The sequence below is a fragment of the Caretta caretta genome, chromosome 3, assembly GCF_965140235.1.
Source record: "Caretta caretta isolate rCarCar2 chromosome 3, rCarCar1.hap1, whole genome shotgun sequence".
Lineage (NCBI taxonomy): Eukaryota > Metazoa > Chordata > Testudines > Cheloniidae > Caretta > Caretta caretta.
Genome location: NC_134208.1, coordinates 134,061,316 through 134,077,480, shown reverse-complemented (window position 1 = coordinate 134,077,480; position 16,165 = coordinate 134,061,316). Strand labels below are relative to the sequence as shown.

Here is a 16,165-nt window from a genome sequence, read left to right as displayed (position 1 = left end):
GTGCTGAGCAGAATGAAACTGTTACCTCCCATGTCTTATATACTCCTGGTAATACCCCAGAACGGTTAGTTTTTTTGGCCACTGCATCACATTGTTGACATATATTCAAACTGTCATTCACAATAAACCCGAGATCTTTTTCTGGAGTACCACGGCATAGCCAGTTATTCCCCACTTTGTATTTGTGCATTTGATTTTTCCTTTCTAAATGTAGTACTTTGGACTTGTCTTTATTAAATTTCAGCTTGTTGATTTTACACCAATTCTCCAAGATCATTTTGAATTCTAATCTTGTCCTCCAAACTGCTTGCAACCCCTCCCAGCTTGGTGCCAATCTGTAAATGTTATAAGCATACTCTCTACTCCGTCATCCAAGTAATTAATGAAGGCGACAAAAAAACTGAACATGAGCTCCCACTGTGATGCTATGGCAAAAAGGGTTACTGTAACCCTTGGATGTATAAACGTGAGTTATGAGTAGATGTAGGGAGGTGATTTTACTTCTGCTTATGACACTGGTGAGACCAATACTAGAATACTGCATCCAGTTTTGGTGTCCACATTTTAAAAAGAAAATTGAAAAATTGGAGCAGGCATAGAAAAGAGCCACAAAAATGGTTGAAGGGCTAGAGAAAATGTCTTATGGTGAGAGTATTAAAGAAGTCAATCTATTAATTTATCAAAGAAAACTGAGATGTGACTTGATTATGACGTATAAATACCTTCAGGTGGACAAAACACTGGGTACTACTTTAATTTAGTGGGGAAAGACCAAACAAGAACAAATGTCTAGAAGCTGAAGACAGACAAAATCAAATGAGAAATTATTTTTATTTTATTTATTTAACAGAGACTGTGTTTACTACCAGAACAAACTACCAAAGGAAGTGATAGATTCTCCATCTCTTGATGTCATCAAATCAAGAGTGGATGCTATTCTAGAAGATAAATTTTAGTTAAATAGAAGTTGTTACTGAGCTCAATACAGGGGTCACTGGAGGACATTCTGTGGTGATATACAGGAGGTCAGACTAGATGTCTAATGGTCCCCTTTGGCCTGCAAATCTTTGAATCTATGAAACTCTGTTCTTGGCCTTTCTGCACACACCCCTTTATCAAAATTTCCTCCTCCATGTGGGGGGTTTGGTGCAGTGGTTGGTTGGGTCAGGATTACAGACCATAAAAACCTCTTTATGCAGAGAGACAGCACCAAATTATGCAGCAATACTATGAGGAAATTCATGCAGAAGCTTCCCTTTTGTGCAAAACAAAGTCTTATACAAATCCTTGGGAATGCTTAAATAAAGATGTCACCAGTGATCAGCACAATTGTGCAATTTTTTATTTTTATAAATAGCGACTTCTTTACTTATTTTACAGTTTCAAAGCCAAAGCAAACAAATGCAATCAATCACTTCATTTCATTAATGGTGAATCATTACTCACTACATTTGCAGTTAAGTCTGATCACAAAAGGATTAAAAAACATGACGCTTGGCTATTTCCAGAAATTTCTGTGCATGATAGCAAATAAGTTGAAAGAAACCAAGATGTATTTTGGTGGAAGCATCTCAATGTGATGACCTGCCTCTTTCAGACACCATTCATTGACTATTCAGACAAAAATGATATGTCCCTACCCTAGAAAAATCCTTCATCTACCTTCTCTGTAGCTCTTTTCTATGTAACTGGAATAAAGCATTAATATTTAAAATAAAGTTTCAAATATTGCTTAGTTCAACAGAATCAACAACATTATTTACATAAATAGTAGACTTCATTATAGCAAAAGTGTTGTCATTATAGGTACAAAGTTGCAGAGATAACATACAATGCCGGGAACCATTTTGGGATAACAAACAACACTAGATGCCACTTTACATGTTTCCACAAACTTGGCCAAATTCATGAGTGGCATTTCTATGATGTAATTTTGGGATTAAAAAGGAAAGGAGATGTAGATATTCTAGCCGCAAATAGAGTTCTCCAAATTCCACTGACGTGGACCAAGTCACATTCCTGCTGCATAAATCTCACAGCAACAATGAAGACACTAGCTGGTTCAACTAATTGTAATATATAGGAATAGGGTAGCAGTCATTTAAGTAGTTTGTGAGCACTCTAGTGGTGCTCACTGTTTTCTATGTTTTAAGAAACCACTCCGAACAGCAGTATTCATTAAACTAAGACCTTGAATGTTTGCAATATAGTTAACAAACATGATTTTGTGGCAGTCAACTGTGCACAGGTAGTGTCTTCTTGTTCTTTTTGTTGTGTAATGAGAAAAAGACATCACTAATCACAACAAATGTTTTCTATATCTAACACAATTTTTGATAAATGTAGACATTTGAGAGGGGGTCCAGGGCTGGGTGAGGGGGGTTGGGTGAGGGAGGGGATTTGGGGTGCAGGCTCTGGGCAACGCTTACCTAAGGCAGCTTCTGGAAGCAGCCAGCATGTCCCTGTGGCCCCTAGGCACAGAGGTGGACAGGGGGCCTTGCACACTGCCCCCGTCCGCAGGCACCACCCCCAATTGGCAGTTTCCGGACAATGAGAGCTGTGAAGTCAGCGCTAGGGGAAGCGCGCAGAGACCCCTGGTCACACCTGTGCTTACAAGCCAAAGGTACATGCCGGCCGCTGTGGTCAATCAGACTTTTAGTGGCCCGGTCAGCTGTGTTGACTGGACCCGCCGGGTCCCTTTTTGACCAGGTGTTCCAGTCGAAAACTGGTCACCTGGCAATCTTAGGTGAATGGCATGTCTCTGCTCCTTCAGAGGAGTCTGACAGTTGTGGGGATGTGTCAGTTGGGGTGACCAAGACCAAGGCCACATACTGATAGTCAAAACCTACCTCCTTATTCAAACTCCCTATACAGTATGTGTGATCATGGGCCTGGATGGGCCACGCTGAGAATGCCAACTCAGGGCAGACTACAAGAATTAGGGTAGGTCAGACCACCCCCTGTCCGCCCAACCCCCATGCAGCTGGACCCCCCATACCCAGACACTTTGCTGAGCTTCACTCCCACTCCCACCCCCAGCCCCCTCCCAGCCGGTGGTCTCTACCCTGTGCCAGGCTCAACCGCTAGTCCTGGCTAGGCTAGGAGAGGTGCGCACTTCCCGTGCACAAAGTGGGCCAAGTGTGGGTCAGACTCACCACCAGAAACCTCCCCCGACTCCACACCTCCACCCCCCGCTTCTTGCCCCCATTGCTCCTCAGCTGCGGAGGAAGGGGTCATTGTGTGGGGGAGCTGCTCCCGCATCTGCCCAATCCTTGGTCATCTGGACCCTCCCATATCCAGGCCTCCCCACCACTGAGCCCCACCCCTCTGCATCCGGACCCCGACCCCTACACCCAGACCATCCCCCCAGAGCACCCTGCACTCAAACCCTCACCCTGACGAGCCCCACCCCCTATGCACCTGAACCTCCACCCCACTGAGCCCGAACCAGTTGCACCCAGGACCTCATCCCACCAAGCCCCATTCCCCCAGCACCCAGACTCTCCCCCCCCCCCCATTACCCCTGCACCCAGAACCTTCTCAATGAGCCCCCGTGCATCCAGATTCCCCACACTGAGCCACCTGCAGAATGCCCCACATGGAACCCTCTCACCCCATACCTGGATCACACACACTAAGCCCCTCCACACATGGATCCTGAGCCTTCCCTTGCCCACAGCTGGTGTGCCTGGTGCAGGGCTGCTAACCCTGGTGAGTTGCTTCACCTGCTACTCCTGAGGGAATTCTGCACCAATAAAATAAAATAAAAAAATTCTGTGCACAATATTTTAAAATTCTTCAAATTTTATTTTTCAATAAATAAACGTGGAGGCTCCCACATGGCAGTGGGGAGCACAGATCACTGGCTGCATGGAGGTGGGAAGATGACCCTGCAATCCCCTCCTCCCCCACATCCTTGGGACACTGACCTCTAGGGCACGCCTGGCCCTTGCGCTGTGTCAGGGTTGGGTGCAGCCTCGCTACCGAATTTGTGTCGGGGTGGGACGGGGGAGGGGAAGGTATTGCAGGGTCATCTCCTACCTTCATGCAGCTAGTGGCCTGCACTCCCCATTGCCATGCTGGAGCCTCCCCATTTATTTATTGACAAATAAAATTTGCAGAATTTTCAAGTATTGTGTACAGAATTCCCTCATGAGTTCTGAACTTTGAACACGAATAGGAACTCTACTGAACCTCTGTATCTGTTGCTTTTAAGTCCAAGTCTAGGCAAACAGAGAAGTCTCATGTTCTTCTGGTAAGGTCATAGACTGTTCTTTTAAACATGATTTCAATTAGTCTCCCTCTCAGCCTATATCAAAAAAATAATTATTTCTTCTGAGAACTTTAACCAAAGTTCAGCAAACAGTGGCTAAAAAGACAAGAAAACCTCCCTAAATAAATTCTTCATTGTACTGATCAGGTTCAATTACCTTCAGAATTCAAAGCCTTTAAATACTACGTAGTTTTCCATCTGGTCAAAACAGATGCGGAACTTTAGCAAACCAAAATACTAACAAGATGAGAATGTCCCCTCTCCTTTAAAAAAACAACAACCTGGAAAAAGGCTTGGATGTTTAGCCCAAGTACTGTACCAGGAGCAAGCAAAAAAACAAAACAAGAAACCTCATACACGCATAGTAAAGCCATGCTTCGGTTTTTGAGAGGCACTGTTCCATAAATTGTTCTTACAGACAGTGATAGGATTTCTTCTCTCTTGCCTACATAAGTAGCTACTTGTGCACTGTAAATTCTATGAGCCGAAACACAAATACATTCAGCCTAAGCATCTAGAGTCTCGGCACTTACAAGAGAAAGTTAAAGAAAATACTCAGGAACCATCTCCCATTACATGTCCTTTTGGCCAAGAAGATATGAGGATACAATTCAGAGATGTAATGCCTAACAGTTCAATCTGAAAATTGTTAGCTTACTGTCCTTCAGGTGACCTAAGATTTTCACACTGTAAATTCAGGATGCTGTATTAAGACACAAAGCAGCCATTGCATACTCAGTTCAATTATTATTCCTAGCATAGCTTCTTCCTTTTGATACACATCCTGAATGGTAGTTGCTTGAACTTAGATAATAAATATTCTTTTAAAATGTATTTTATTCTCCGCTTCTTCTCCTAAAGCAAAGCCATATACATAATTTCATTCAGCAGAGCTTCCTAGTGTTGCTAGATTTTGGAACACAAGTAGTAAATGCATCAATGCCTACTGCTGATACTTTTTATGAAAGTCTTGCTGAGGATTTTTGGACTTGAGGTACGTATATGTATGGCAGAATCCCTAAAGGTATTGCAATTTAAGGTGAGAACATTCTAAAAGGAAATCAGTCACAATTTAGATATTCTGTACAGAATTCTATCAAACATGCTGTATGGAAATCCTTGCCAAGATCTCCACCCAGAACATGTTTTTAAAAAGCAATGCCCAATTACAGCGTGACTATATTTTACAATCCATTTTATCCATCTTCCTATAATTTAAAGCAAGAGTAAAGATCAACAAAAAGACAGTATTTGGAAACCAAGAAGGCCTAAACCAAACTGCACAACATAAGGCTTACTAATTAAAAATCTCTCCTGTTAAAACTCATCATTGAACTAAATACTTACATTTTTACAAGAGAGGCGTGCAGAAGAGAAGGTGAAGAAGAGAAATACTGTAGATTCCAAAAATGTAAACTAATGTTGCAGCAGAATATAACAATTGCACCAAAGCATACCCCTTTCAGATACCTAAAATCACAGCGACAAGACTTGACAGGACTTGTAATTAAGCATAGAACAAAGCTGGTTACGGAAATACCTATATCCATCCTCCACCCTACCCAAACAAAAAATAAATGCCTCTTCTCTAATGGACACCACCTGAAACGGATATAAAGCACTCAACATACTGAGGAATTAGTATCAAACTTAAGATGGGTAAAAGGTGCATCACAAAGAAGTGGTGAAGTCTACAGAACTAACCTGAACATACCAAAAGCATTACTTCATAATGCAGAATAGCAGTGAGACACTTCTTAAAAAAAAAAAAAAAAAAACCAACAAAAAAAACCAGGACTCTATGTTAGTTTAAAAAAAAAAAAACATGCATAAGATTATATCAGACAATAGATTAGGGAGCTAAAGCCTCCCTCCTCCCCAAATTGCAATTTACACAGCCTCATATGTTTTGGTTCCTCCTGATAAATACAAATTTGGAAGACAGACAAACAGGAGCTTTGCAGGGTAGAGCACAGGAACTGTAAAACCCATTTCACAATGATTGCTTTTCACAATATAACTTACTTTTCCACACAAATGATTTTAAATGATTTTATCCTCTGATACGGAAGAGCCTTAACTGTCTCATTCAAAAACCTCATTGATCTGCAAAGTCCTGTGGTTTACATGAAGTATCCTGAATGTCCTTATTAAATAAGAAATATCCATGAATTTAAAATAAGGAGTCCCACCGCAGAAAATAAAGTAGAAATACAGTTTTAATTTATACTGACTGCACCTCCAACTCCATCCTGATTAATGGAAATACATTCAGTACACATTTATGGGATTACTATGGGATTAAAACATGTTATTTGCAATTAAATGCAGCCTTTACACTAAATTTTGTATTTTTTGCTAATCAGGAAGATGCACTATAACTACATACATTTACTTAAGCGATTATATAGCCTAACTTACATTTAGTCAGATTTTTAATTTTTACGATCCATTTCTTATTTACTACAGGATTTTTTTACTTGTGCTTTGTCTCAGGCTCTACTTGGATGGATAGTCAAACTCAATTAAAATGCACCAAAAAAGGTATTTAAAAAAAACAAACAAAAACTACCTTAAATGTGCTGGATACATAAGAAAAAATCAAAAAGTTTAAACATGTTTTGCACTTAAAAATTAACTGACTTAGTAAACAAAGGAAATATTATCTGTAGTTAGTGAATTGAACTGGATTGTTTCTGGTTGCTATGTCCTTCAAGATTTCAGAACTAGTATGCCTCATCCTTGCACCTAGTTTTCATTCCTAAATTGGAAGAGGAAAAACAAGCTTTCTTGCTTTTTTAACTCCCAATTGCTTTCTTAACTTTGAAAGAATTATTTATTGAACTACTTCAGTTCAATAAACAGAAATAAGATATTCCTCTGTACTTGCAGAAGAGTATAATGCTGTTAAAATCTGGTTTAGCATGTCAACAAACTATGGTTCCAGGCACTTAGCCAGTGACTTCCCCAGTTCAGTGGAAACTAACAGCAAATGTACTGCTTAACATTATTTCTGTGTTTAATTGTAATGATTAATTGATTGTAGTAAGCTTAGTACTTAAAGATGGGTTGACAATTCAAATTTAAATTTTAAATCAGTTTATTTTTAAAAAATAAAGTATATTTAATTTAAATTGAAATAAAAACATCCTTTTTTTTAGAAGTCACTGATTTTTAATCAATCCTGTTTACTACAAAATAATCATAAATTAGTCTCATTTGTTGTATTTATTATGAGACTTTTCTGCAAGTAGAAAATAAATACCCTATTAACAGGCAGTGCACGCATTAATGTTACACAAATAAGAGCCCTTTGTCTCCCAAGTAAAACATCTAGGATCTTCAACAGACAACAAACTGAAGGGCTGCTCCTATTGAAATGTTGTTTTCTTTTAAAAGGCCACTTACTTCCCTTATTGTAAGAATGATTCAGTCAATCTTCTCTTGAGATAGAATGTCGATCTGTGGGGACACCTACCGTAGGTAGTTAAGATACGGGCATTCATAGGTAGCCGAATCAAGGTATATTTTGAAATACGAGAATTTTACTTGGCAAGTGGTAAATTTCTTCCAAACTCTCAGACCAACACCATCAGTAAACCATTAAAACAGACAGAACAATTTCAACACAGAGGATTTCCTCAAATATTCATTTTTCTTTCAAGATTCTCAGGATGAGGAACTTAGCTATCAAGCAGTCTTAAGTGGGACAAATCACTCACCTCCAGATATCACTTCCTTTAGAAAACACGGAGGACTTGATAACTTCAGGTGCCATCCATGCATAGGTACCTGCTGCGCTCATTTTGGTTGTTCTATGCCATTCCCTAGCCAGGCCAAAGTCCGTAATCTTCAAAGTTTTATTACACATGTCATCATGTTCTATCTTCTGAAGTAACAAAACTGCAGAAAAACAAAGTTTGAATTTGAGAATGTTCTCATGTAGCAAAATACAGGTTTATATTGTAACATTTTAAATACAAAGGTTATATTAAAGCAATGTTGTAGTTAATATTTTAAGTGACCAGAAGTGAGTAATTTTGAGTTTTGATTCCTATAGCCACTGTAACCTCGCACCTTGCACCTATGAATTACCAGGTTAATCTACAGCATACTGTGCATGTTTCACTTAGAATTTCTTGACTTGTATTTAAAATCTTAGCTATAGTGTTGTATTAACAGATTTGGAATGATAGCTTCCTTTATTAAAAAGAGGCAAAGAGAAGTGTGATTGATCATGTGTTCTAACTCACAATGGGAGATCCAGATAACTACCACAATGAATCATATCCTCTTCTGAGCTTGCTCATCACAAATATTTATTCAATGTCCAGTTCCCACAATCCCTGCCCACAACAGCAACTGTTATTTTAGCATTTATGGCATACAGATCAAAGGTTAAGTTACAGATAAGAATAATTAGCGCATAAGTGTTTTCTAGTAATATAAGCTGCAAAGCACAAAATAACAAGGTAACGGACTAAACTGTAAATGAATTTCTCATAATTTGAACTGATGACCTTGCATTTGTATTAACTGATCATGGTTTTAGTTTGGGGCAGTAAAATAAAAAGTTGTTACTGATATTTCAGAATTCTATCTTAAAACTTAGAGGTAAAATACTGAAGCAAATAGGTCACTTCCTAAAAGCCTCTCACCTCTACTCTAGAGGAGATACTAAGGCTAACATGTACGTATAGGCTAAGATCTCAATAATTAGTATTAAGAGAACAAAGTTAAAATAATTATGAGTGTTAGTCCTTTAGATTTGAATGAAAGGCCTATTGTTTTCAATTACATTTCAAATGAGTTCAGTAGAATTCCTGAAATTCCTTGTCAGTGTGACTGAAACTAAAAACAGTGAATCTTGCACAAAGTTAATAATTGGAATATGGCCAAGTTTCATTCTACAAAGGAACAAAAAGGCTTATAGCACTTCAAACTTCCGTTTCCTGACGGTAGTCAGGAAGAACTACATTATTGTATATACACATTAGTCAGCTGGGAAGCAAAATGCTCACCATAACTAATAAACCCAGTGCCTAAGCAAATTCTTCTAGACTGGTAACCTAGCAATCTGTGCTAGACTATCCTTTTGTGACTTCTGCTGATTTCTGACCCTCATTAGCTTCATTCCAGAACTGGCCTTTACAACCTTGTTAGCCTTCTCACTCAATCCGGAGCTAATTGTTTTTCTAATCCTTTTCTAGAAAATATACTTTCATAAACCAAGAAGTTTATTTACAGCTGATATTACAGCAGGATGAAAAACATTTTCAATTTATCAATTTACTCAACATTTAGAAGTGCATAACAAGTTATTTTTTTTTGTTGAAAAAAATCGTATTTACATTAGTACTCTCTCATGTCTAAAATTTAAGCATAAACCATTTCAGAGCAAACTCCAAGGACACAACATTTTAAAAAGTTTACACTGCCAACAATAAATCCGTCATAACTAGATTAGAAAAGCACCAATGCAGATCATAAGTAATTCATACACTTGTCCTCTGCAGATAGTTATATCCAAATTTTAAATCAGAAACACCAGAAGTGACTAATCAGGACTACTCAAAATGTAACTGAAGGATTGGAGCCCCCAAGACAGGTCAGACACTAAATAAAGCCATTTCCCCCTGGCCCAAGTAAAAGCTTGTGCATACTTCCTCCCCTTCTCTCCCGCCCCCCACCCGTTCCAAAAGTCAAACATTTCACCTGTAACAAAACACAGAGCTACAGAATGAGTTCTCTCTTTTGTAAGAGTAGCATAAATTTATCAGATTGGATGGTTGAGGAAAAATCTCTCCCCTTCCCTTCTGCAGTACTGGGAAGTGATCAGCAGCCCTATGGACAAGTGTTCAGAAGCTTTTTAAAGTATTTGCTTTCTGCAAATTATGGCAACCTAACATGCAGTTTAATTCAAATGCTACATTTCTTAATACAAAACTAAAGCCTGAAATACTTGCTATTCAAATGTTGCCTGTGCTGTACAATGAAAGGGTAACTATTTGACCACATTTTAAAATAAATACATTATATAAAAACTACTGGTTGTCTCACTTTTGCTCCTTTCAGCTAAGTTCCTGTCCTTTGCCCTCAAATATTTCCCAGTCTCTCTTCTAGACCACAGCCCTTCACACAATTCTTTAATGGAAAAGAGTTCTGTGCCATTTTGACAGAACCTCAAAAGGGGCAAGGCGCCCCCCCCCAACATCCTCTCTCTCTCTTTAGAGATTGAAAGCTTTTTCCTCTTTGGGACAGGCTGTATGAAATTCTCAAACAGTCTGAGATCCAAATTGTATAATTAAAAAGAGGATTAAGATGATAGATCCGATTAAATGAAGAGAAACAGTATATATAACAAAAACTGCTAGTTTATCTAGACTAACCCAACACTTGATAAACTAGGGAGGTACTACAGGTTTAGTTACAGTCTATATAGAAAATCTCTGTGACAGCTTTTTTCCTCTCACTCTCATGTATCTCCCAGTCTGAGGCTTCTTTGAGCAAAGCAACATCTGATACATCCACTTTTTTCTTTCCTCTTAAGTACTTAGCTTCTCCTAGGATCGGAGTGTCTCAATTAACTACCTCCTTTCAGTTACAAACGGTCATCATTTTGATCTTCAAGGAGCTAAGAGTTCATTCTCTCTCTCATATGAAGGTACTTGCACAGATGTCCTGGCCTATCATCATACCAGTCAAGCCTCCACCAATGTGGCACTCCCCAGCTTTAATACAGTGCTTCCTTCACTGCTTCATTTCACTCCAAATATTCTTTTCATGGTAGTTCCCCACACCTACAAACTTCCAGGGAACAGTATCAGAGGGGAAGCCATGTTAGTCTGGATCTAGATTCTTTGCCGCTTTTCCAGTTACTTTCTCCCCACCGCCTTATGGTCCCTTATTGGGAAGGAATCCTTTTGGAATGCTAATTAACGTATTTTTCTAATGTTTACGGTCCCTAACACAGGAGACAATTCAGTAGAGGCTTACTAAAGAGACTGGGGGAAGGGCAGGGAATTTTAATGATTATTTATGATTTCTAATTGCAGTAGCACAGTGAATAGGGACCCACTGTGCTAGGCCTTGCACGGACATAAAAAAAACGATGGCCCCTATCTAAAAGAGCTTACAATGTAAGTTTCAGGCTTTGTCTACGCTTACTAGGGACCTATGCAGCTGCGATCAAGGCAGCAGGGGTCGATTTAGCAGCTCTAGTGAAGAACTGCTAAATCGACCGCAGAGCACTCTCCTCCAGTCGACTCTGGTACCTTACTCCTCTCGTTCCAGTGGAGTAAGTCAATGGGAAAGCACCTCCCGTCAACTCAGTGCAGCGTAGACATCGCAGTAAGTCGATCTAAGCTATGTCAACTCTAGCCATGTTATTCACATAGCTGGAGTAGCGTAACTTAGAGATTGTTTGAGAGTGGAGGGACAGAGAAGAGTACAAGGAGCCCCAGAACATACCAGTGCAGGATCCAAGCACACGACAGATATAGGGTGAAATCCTACTCCACTGAAATGAACGGCAAGACCCCCATTAACTCCAATGGGGCCAGGACTGTACCCCAGCTGTTTCCTTAGGTACTTAGGTGAAGGGCTAGCTAGTGTGATTACAAGTGCTTCACAACACCAAAGAGTGTAGCCAAGGAATCCCCAACCCTCCTCAGTGCAATGTTCTTTAGGGAGACCAGGGGGGAGTTTTAGTTTGCAGCACATCCAGGAGATTTCCCATTAGCAATAGTGAGCTCTAATTGTTACCCTTCTAGTTAAACCTGGAGAGAATGAACAAGTCTAATACATCAGTCTTTTTCTTCTATTTAATGTAATAAAAAGAGTACAGTTTATTATATTTCTCCAATTATGGGTGCTCTTCTATAATCCCTATTTAATAAAAATATGAAGCAATTGCTTATATCTTTTCTGTTTCACAGGGTTCATGAAATCTGAGGATTGTTTGTAAAATAGTTTTGGAAGAAGTTCATTGCATACTCTGATGATTTTTGTTGATCTGCAGTCCATAGCAGTTTAACTCAAAAAGTTGTTAGCCTCTCTCCTAAGTTTGACCATGGAGAGACCCCAAAGACTGTCATACATTTGAGAGTTGCTGATGACAATCATTGGCTGTACTTTGCCTGAACTTTCTTTTGATGCTTTGATTACAAAAACTTCTCCAGGAGTAGTTTTAAGTCCTTTAAATATTTTTTTTGCTATTGGTAGAAGCAAACAGGACCAAGGCCATTCACACTTAGTTTTCTTTACTTAATAGTGAGTTCTTTCTGCAGCACCCTCTGCTACTGCCTTATCTAGGACTTCTCTAAATAGCTCAGTCTTGTGCATTTTGCAAATACAAGCTAGTTTGCTTAGCCATTAACCTAGCAAGATTAGAACTGAAGGTACCTATGTGCTACTACATTTGCTGCCACCGACAGTCACAGATCTTTGAGACTACAGGAGTGCAAATTATATATGGTTATACCACATATCCCATATTTCTCACTGCTACAGGTTAACTAGACGTTGGACCATATAATTTGTGGAGGGTGGCAACATCATTACTTCCCTCTCAAACTCAGTTTAAGTACTGCTTGTCAATTAATTCAGTTTCTGTAAATTCCAAATGAATATGAAACAGAGTTGCTTATCTTGCATTTTTACTTGAACTGACAGGTATCATATACCTCTTCTTTCCAAAACCCAATTATTAGCCATCTTATTAAATGTGTGCCATGCCTGCTTGTTAGCAGCACACTACAACAACAAGTACCTTGTGTATATAGAAGGATTTGCCTCCATTATACTCATTATTGCAACACAGATTATTGCTTGAGACTCAGGTAAACTCCACCAGGGCAAGTAATGGCTTTACCTGCCTATACTAGGAGTTTGCACCATTGTCGATACGCTTGCCACTTGTCTGCAAGTTACGACAGCTGAAATCCCCTCTAAGTATTAGGGGCAAGAACCTCACCTTTGTCCCTGTATGTTGTGCACGTAATGACTTTCAAGCTGTGGATCCAACTTTCTTACAGCTCACCATCCATATTAGAGGATTTTTTTTTATCCTAGAAAATAAATGGTGAGGAGACACACACACTAGACATTTGTCTACCCTCCAAGTCAGGGCTAGAGATACATTTTGCAGGTTTTTTCACAGCTTGCTATAGACCCTTTAATAGCTTTTACCTACCATTTAGACAGTAACTGTGGAAGACTCCAACCCACTCCAATTTGCTCTTAAACTCAGTCCTGTTTAATCTGACAACGTTAGACATTTTTAGACTCAACCACAAACGCATTCTAAAATGAAGTCTGAACAGAGGTGCTCCCAACTGCAGAGACAGAACTTGATGACAACTGTCATAAAAAGTCCTTGATTGAAAAAGCTGACAGACATTACTAATCTCATAAGAGAAAGGCAACATTATAGAAAAGGAACATGTGGCAGGCAAAAGCTATCAATGCACTCAAACTGCAAAATAAAATCATCTGATTTTTCTCGGAGAGGGGAGGAGAAATGAAAAGATAAATTACAACAATATAAAAAGATTCATGAAGCATACATTGTAGGCTGAACGCACCTTGCATCATCAACTCTCCTCCACTTCCACTGTTGCAATATTTATAACAGCAATTTTGGACAAATGGAAATTGTGGAGAGAATGAAATAGTTTAGACAAGTTGTCCAGGAGACAATGCTGTAGTTAAAGAAGTTATGAGTTACTTTACAGGTGCTCTAGCTGCTGCTGAGGCTAGAATGATTGCTAGAAATTTAAATCCTGCTCTAGGAGGGTGAACTTGAGTGGTAAGCCACTACAATTAGACACAAAACCACTGTTATTTTAAATACTCAATTTAAATGCAGGAGTTAAAGCTCTCATTAGACAAATTAACATTATTATAAGAACCTGAAATAGTAAGCATTCTGTAATTCTTAAATGAATGGATTATTCAAGATTAGTTTTTCTATTTAAATTCCATGTTTAAAGAAGTGTTACAGTACTAACCTGACCCTTCTGTGATTTTGCATCATACAGACAGCAGTCACCATTAGAGAGACTGTCAACTTGAAAAATTTTGAACAAATTCACGCCAAATTATTTCAGGTATTATACAATTACCCATGATCTTCCGTTCCAATTTTTTTTTTTTTAAATCAATCAAGTCAGTCACTTTTCCTATTTTGTTTTTAAGCATGGTTTTCCTCCAGCCTCTGCCTTTGACCCAGCAACTGTGAAAAAATTCTGAATATAATGCAGGGAGATTCAAATATAAAATGCGCATAAATGTTACTTGTAACAGCAGTAATCACTTCTGCCTAAGATATTAATATTTGTTTAAATGTGTAGAAAATTAAAGAAAGAGCACCTGACCATTCATTCTAGATGCCCTTATCATTTGAACACAATCAAGAATTTCCATGGCAACTCTATCCAACCCTTAAAAAGAGCAAAGCCAGGCAAATTAAGGATTGGTGTACCCAAACTCGACCTAATGGAACCAATAAGCCCAAAAGATCACAAGTGATCTGTACAATCTTCCACAATTCTCATTTCAGGAAACTACTAACATCCTCCCTTCCCCCCAGTTTGAGTCCTGGGCATGCCCCTCCAAAAGAAATCAATGTATGCTGCCCAATATACAGTCTCATAGACTTTAAGGTCAGAAGGGACCATTACGATCATCTAGTCTGACCTCCTGCACAATGCAGGCCACATAATGTCACCCACCCACTCCTGCAATAAACCTCTCACGTATGTCTGAGCTATTGAAGTCCTCCAATCATGGTTTAAAGACTTCAAGGTGCAGAGAATCCTCCAGCAAGTGACCCATGGCCCATGCTGCAGAGGAAGGCAAAAAAACCCCAGGGTCTCTTCCAATCTGCCCTGGAGGAAAATTCCTTCCTGACCCCAAATATGGCGATCAGCTGAACCCTAAGCATGTGGGCAAGACTCACCAGCCAGACACCCAGCAAAGAATTCTCTGTAGTAACTCAGATTCCATCCCATCTAATATCCCACCACAGGCCATTGGGCCTATTTACCATGAATAGTCAACGCTCAACTAATTGCCAAAATCATGTTATCCCATCATACCATCTCCTCCATAAACTTATCGAGCTTAATCTTGAAGCCAGATAGGTCTTTTGTCCCCTCTGCTTCCCTTGGAAGGCTGTTCCAGAACTTCACTCCTCTGATGGTTAGAAACCTTCATCTAATTTCAAATCTAAACTTGCCGATGGCCAGTTTATAGCCATTTGTTCTTGTATCCACATTGGTACTGAGCTTAAATAATTCCTCTCCCTCCCTAGTATTTCTCCCTCTGATATATCTATATGGAGCAATCATGCCTCCCCTCAGCCCTCTTTTGGTTAGGCTAAACAAGCCAAGCTCCTTGAGTCTCCTTTCAGAAGTCAGGTTTTCCATTCCTCGGATCATCCTAGTAGCCCTTCTCTGTACCTGTTCCAGTTTGAATTGATCCTTCTTAAACATGGGAGACCAGAACTGCACACAGTATTCCAGGTGAGGTCTCACCAGTGCCTTTATAATGGTACTAACACCTCCTTATCTCTACTGGAAATACCTAGCCTGATGCATCCCAAGACTGAATTAGCTTTTTTCATGGCCTTATCACATTGGTGGCTCATAGTCATCCTATGGTCAACCAATACTCGAAGGTCCTTCTCCTCCTCTGTTACTTCCAACTGATGCGTCCCCAGCTTATAACTGAAATTCTTATTAATCCCTAAATACATGACCTTACACTTCTCACTATTAAATTTCATCCTATTACTATTACTCCAGTTTACAAAGTCATCCATATCTTCCTATATGATATCCCGGTCCTTCTCTGAATTTGGCAATACCTCCCAGCTTCGTGTCATCCAAA

General features: G+C 39.4%; 1 protein-coding gene across 3 annotated transcripts in view; it reads right to left on the bottom strand.

Annotated features, from left to right (window-relative positions):
* The window catches only part of MAP3K21 (mitogen-activated protein kinase kinase kinase 21), a 66,314-nt gene that overhangs the window by 34,982 nt on the left and 15,167 nt on the right, over positions 1–16,165 (bottom strand). For all 3 annotated transcript variants that reach the window (XM_048843844.2, XM_075126905.1, XM_048843845.2), the window contains exon 2: positions 7,996–8,176. In XM_048843844.2, the coding sequence (XP_048699801.1) occupies positions 7,996–8,176 (181 nt within the window). The remainder of the gene's footprint in view (positions 1–7,995; positions 8,177–16,165) is intronic.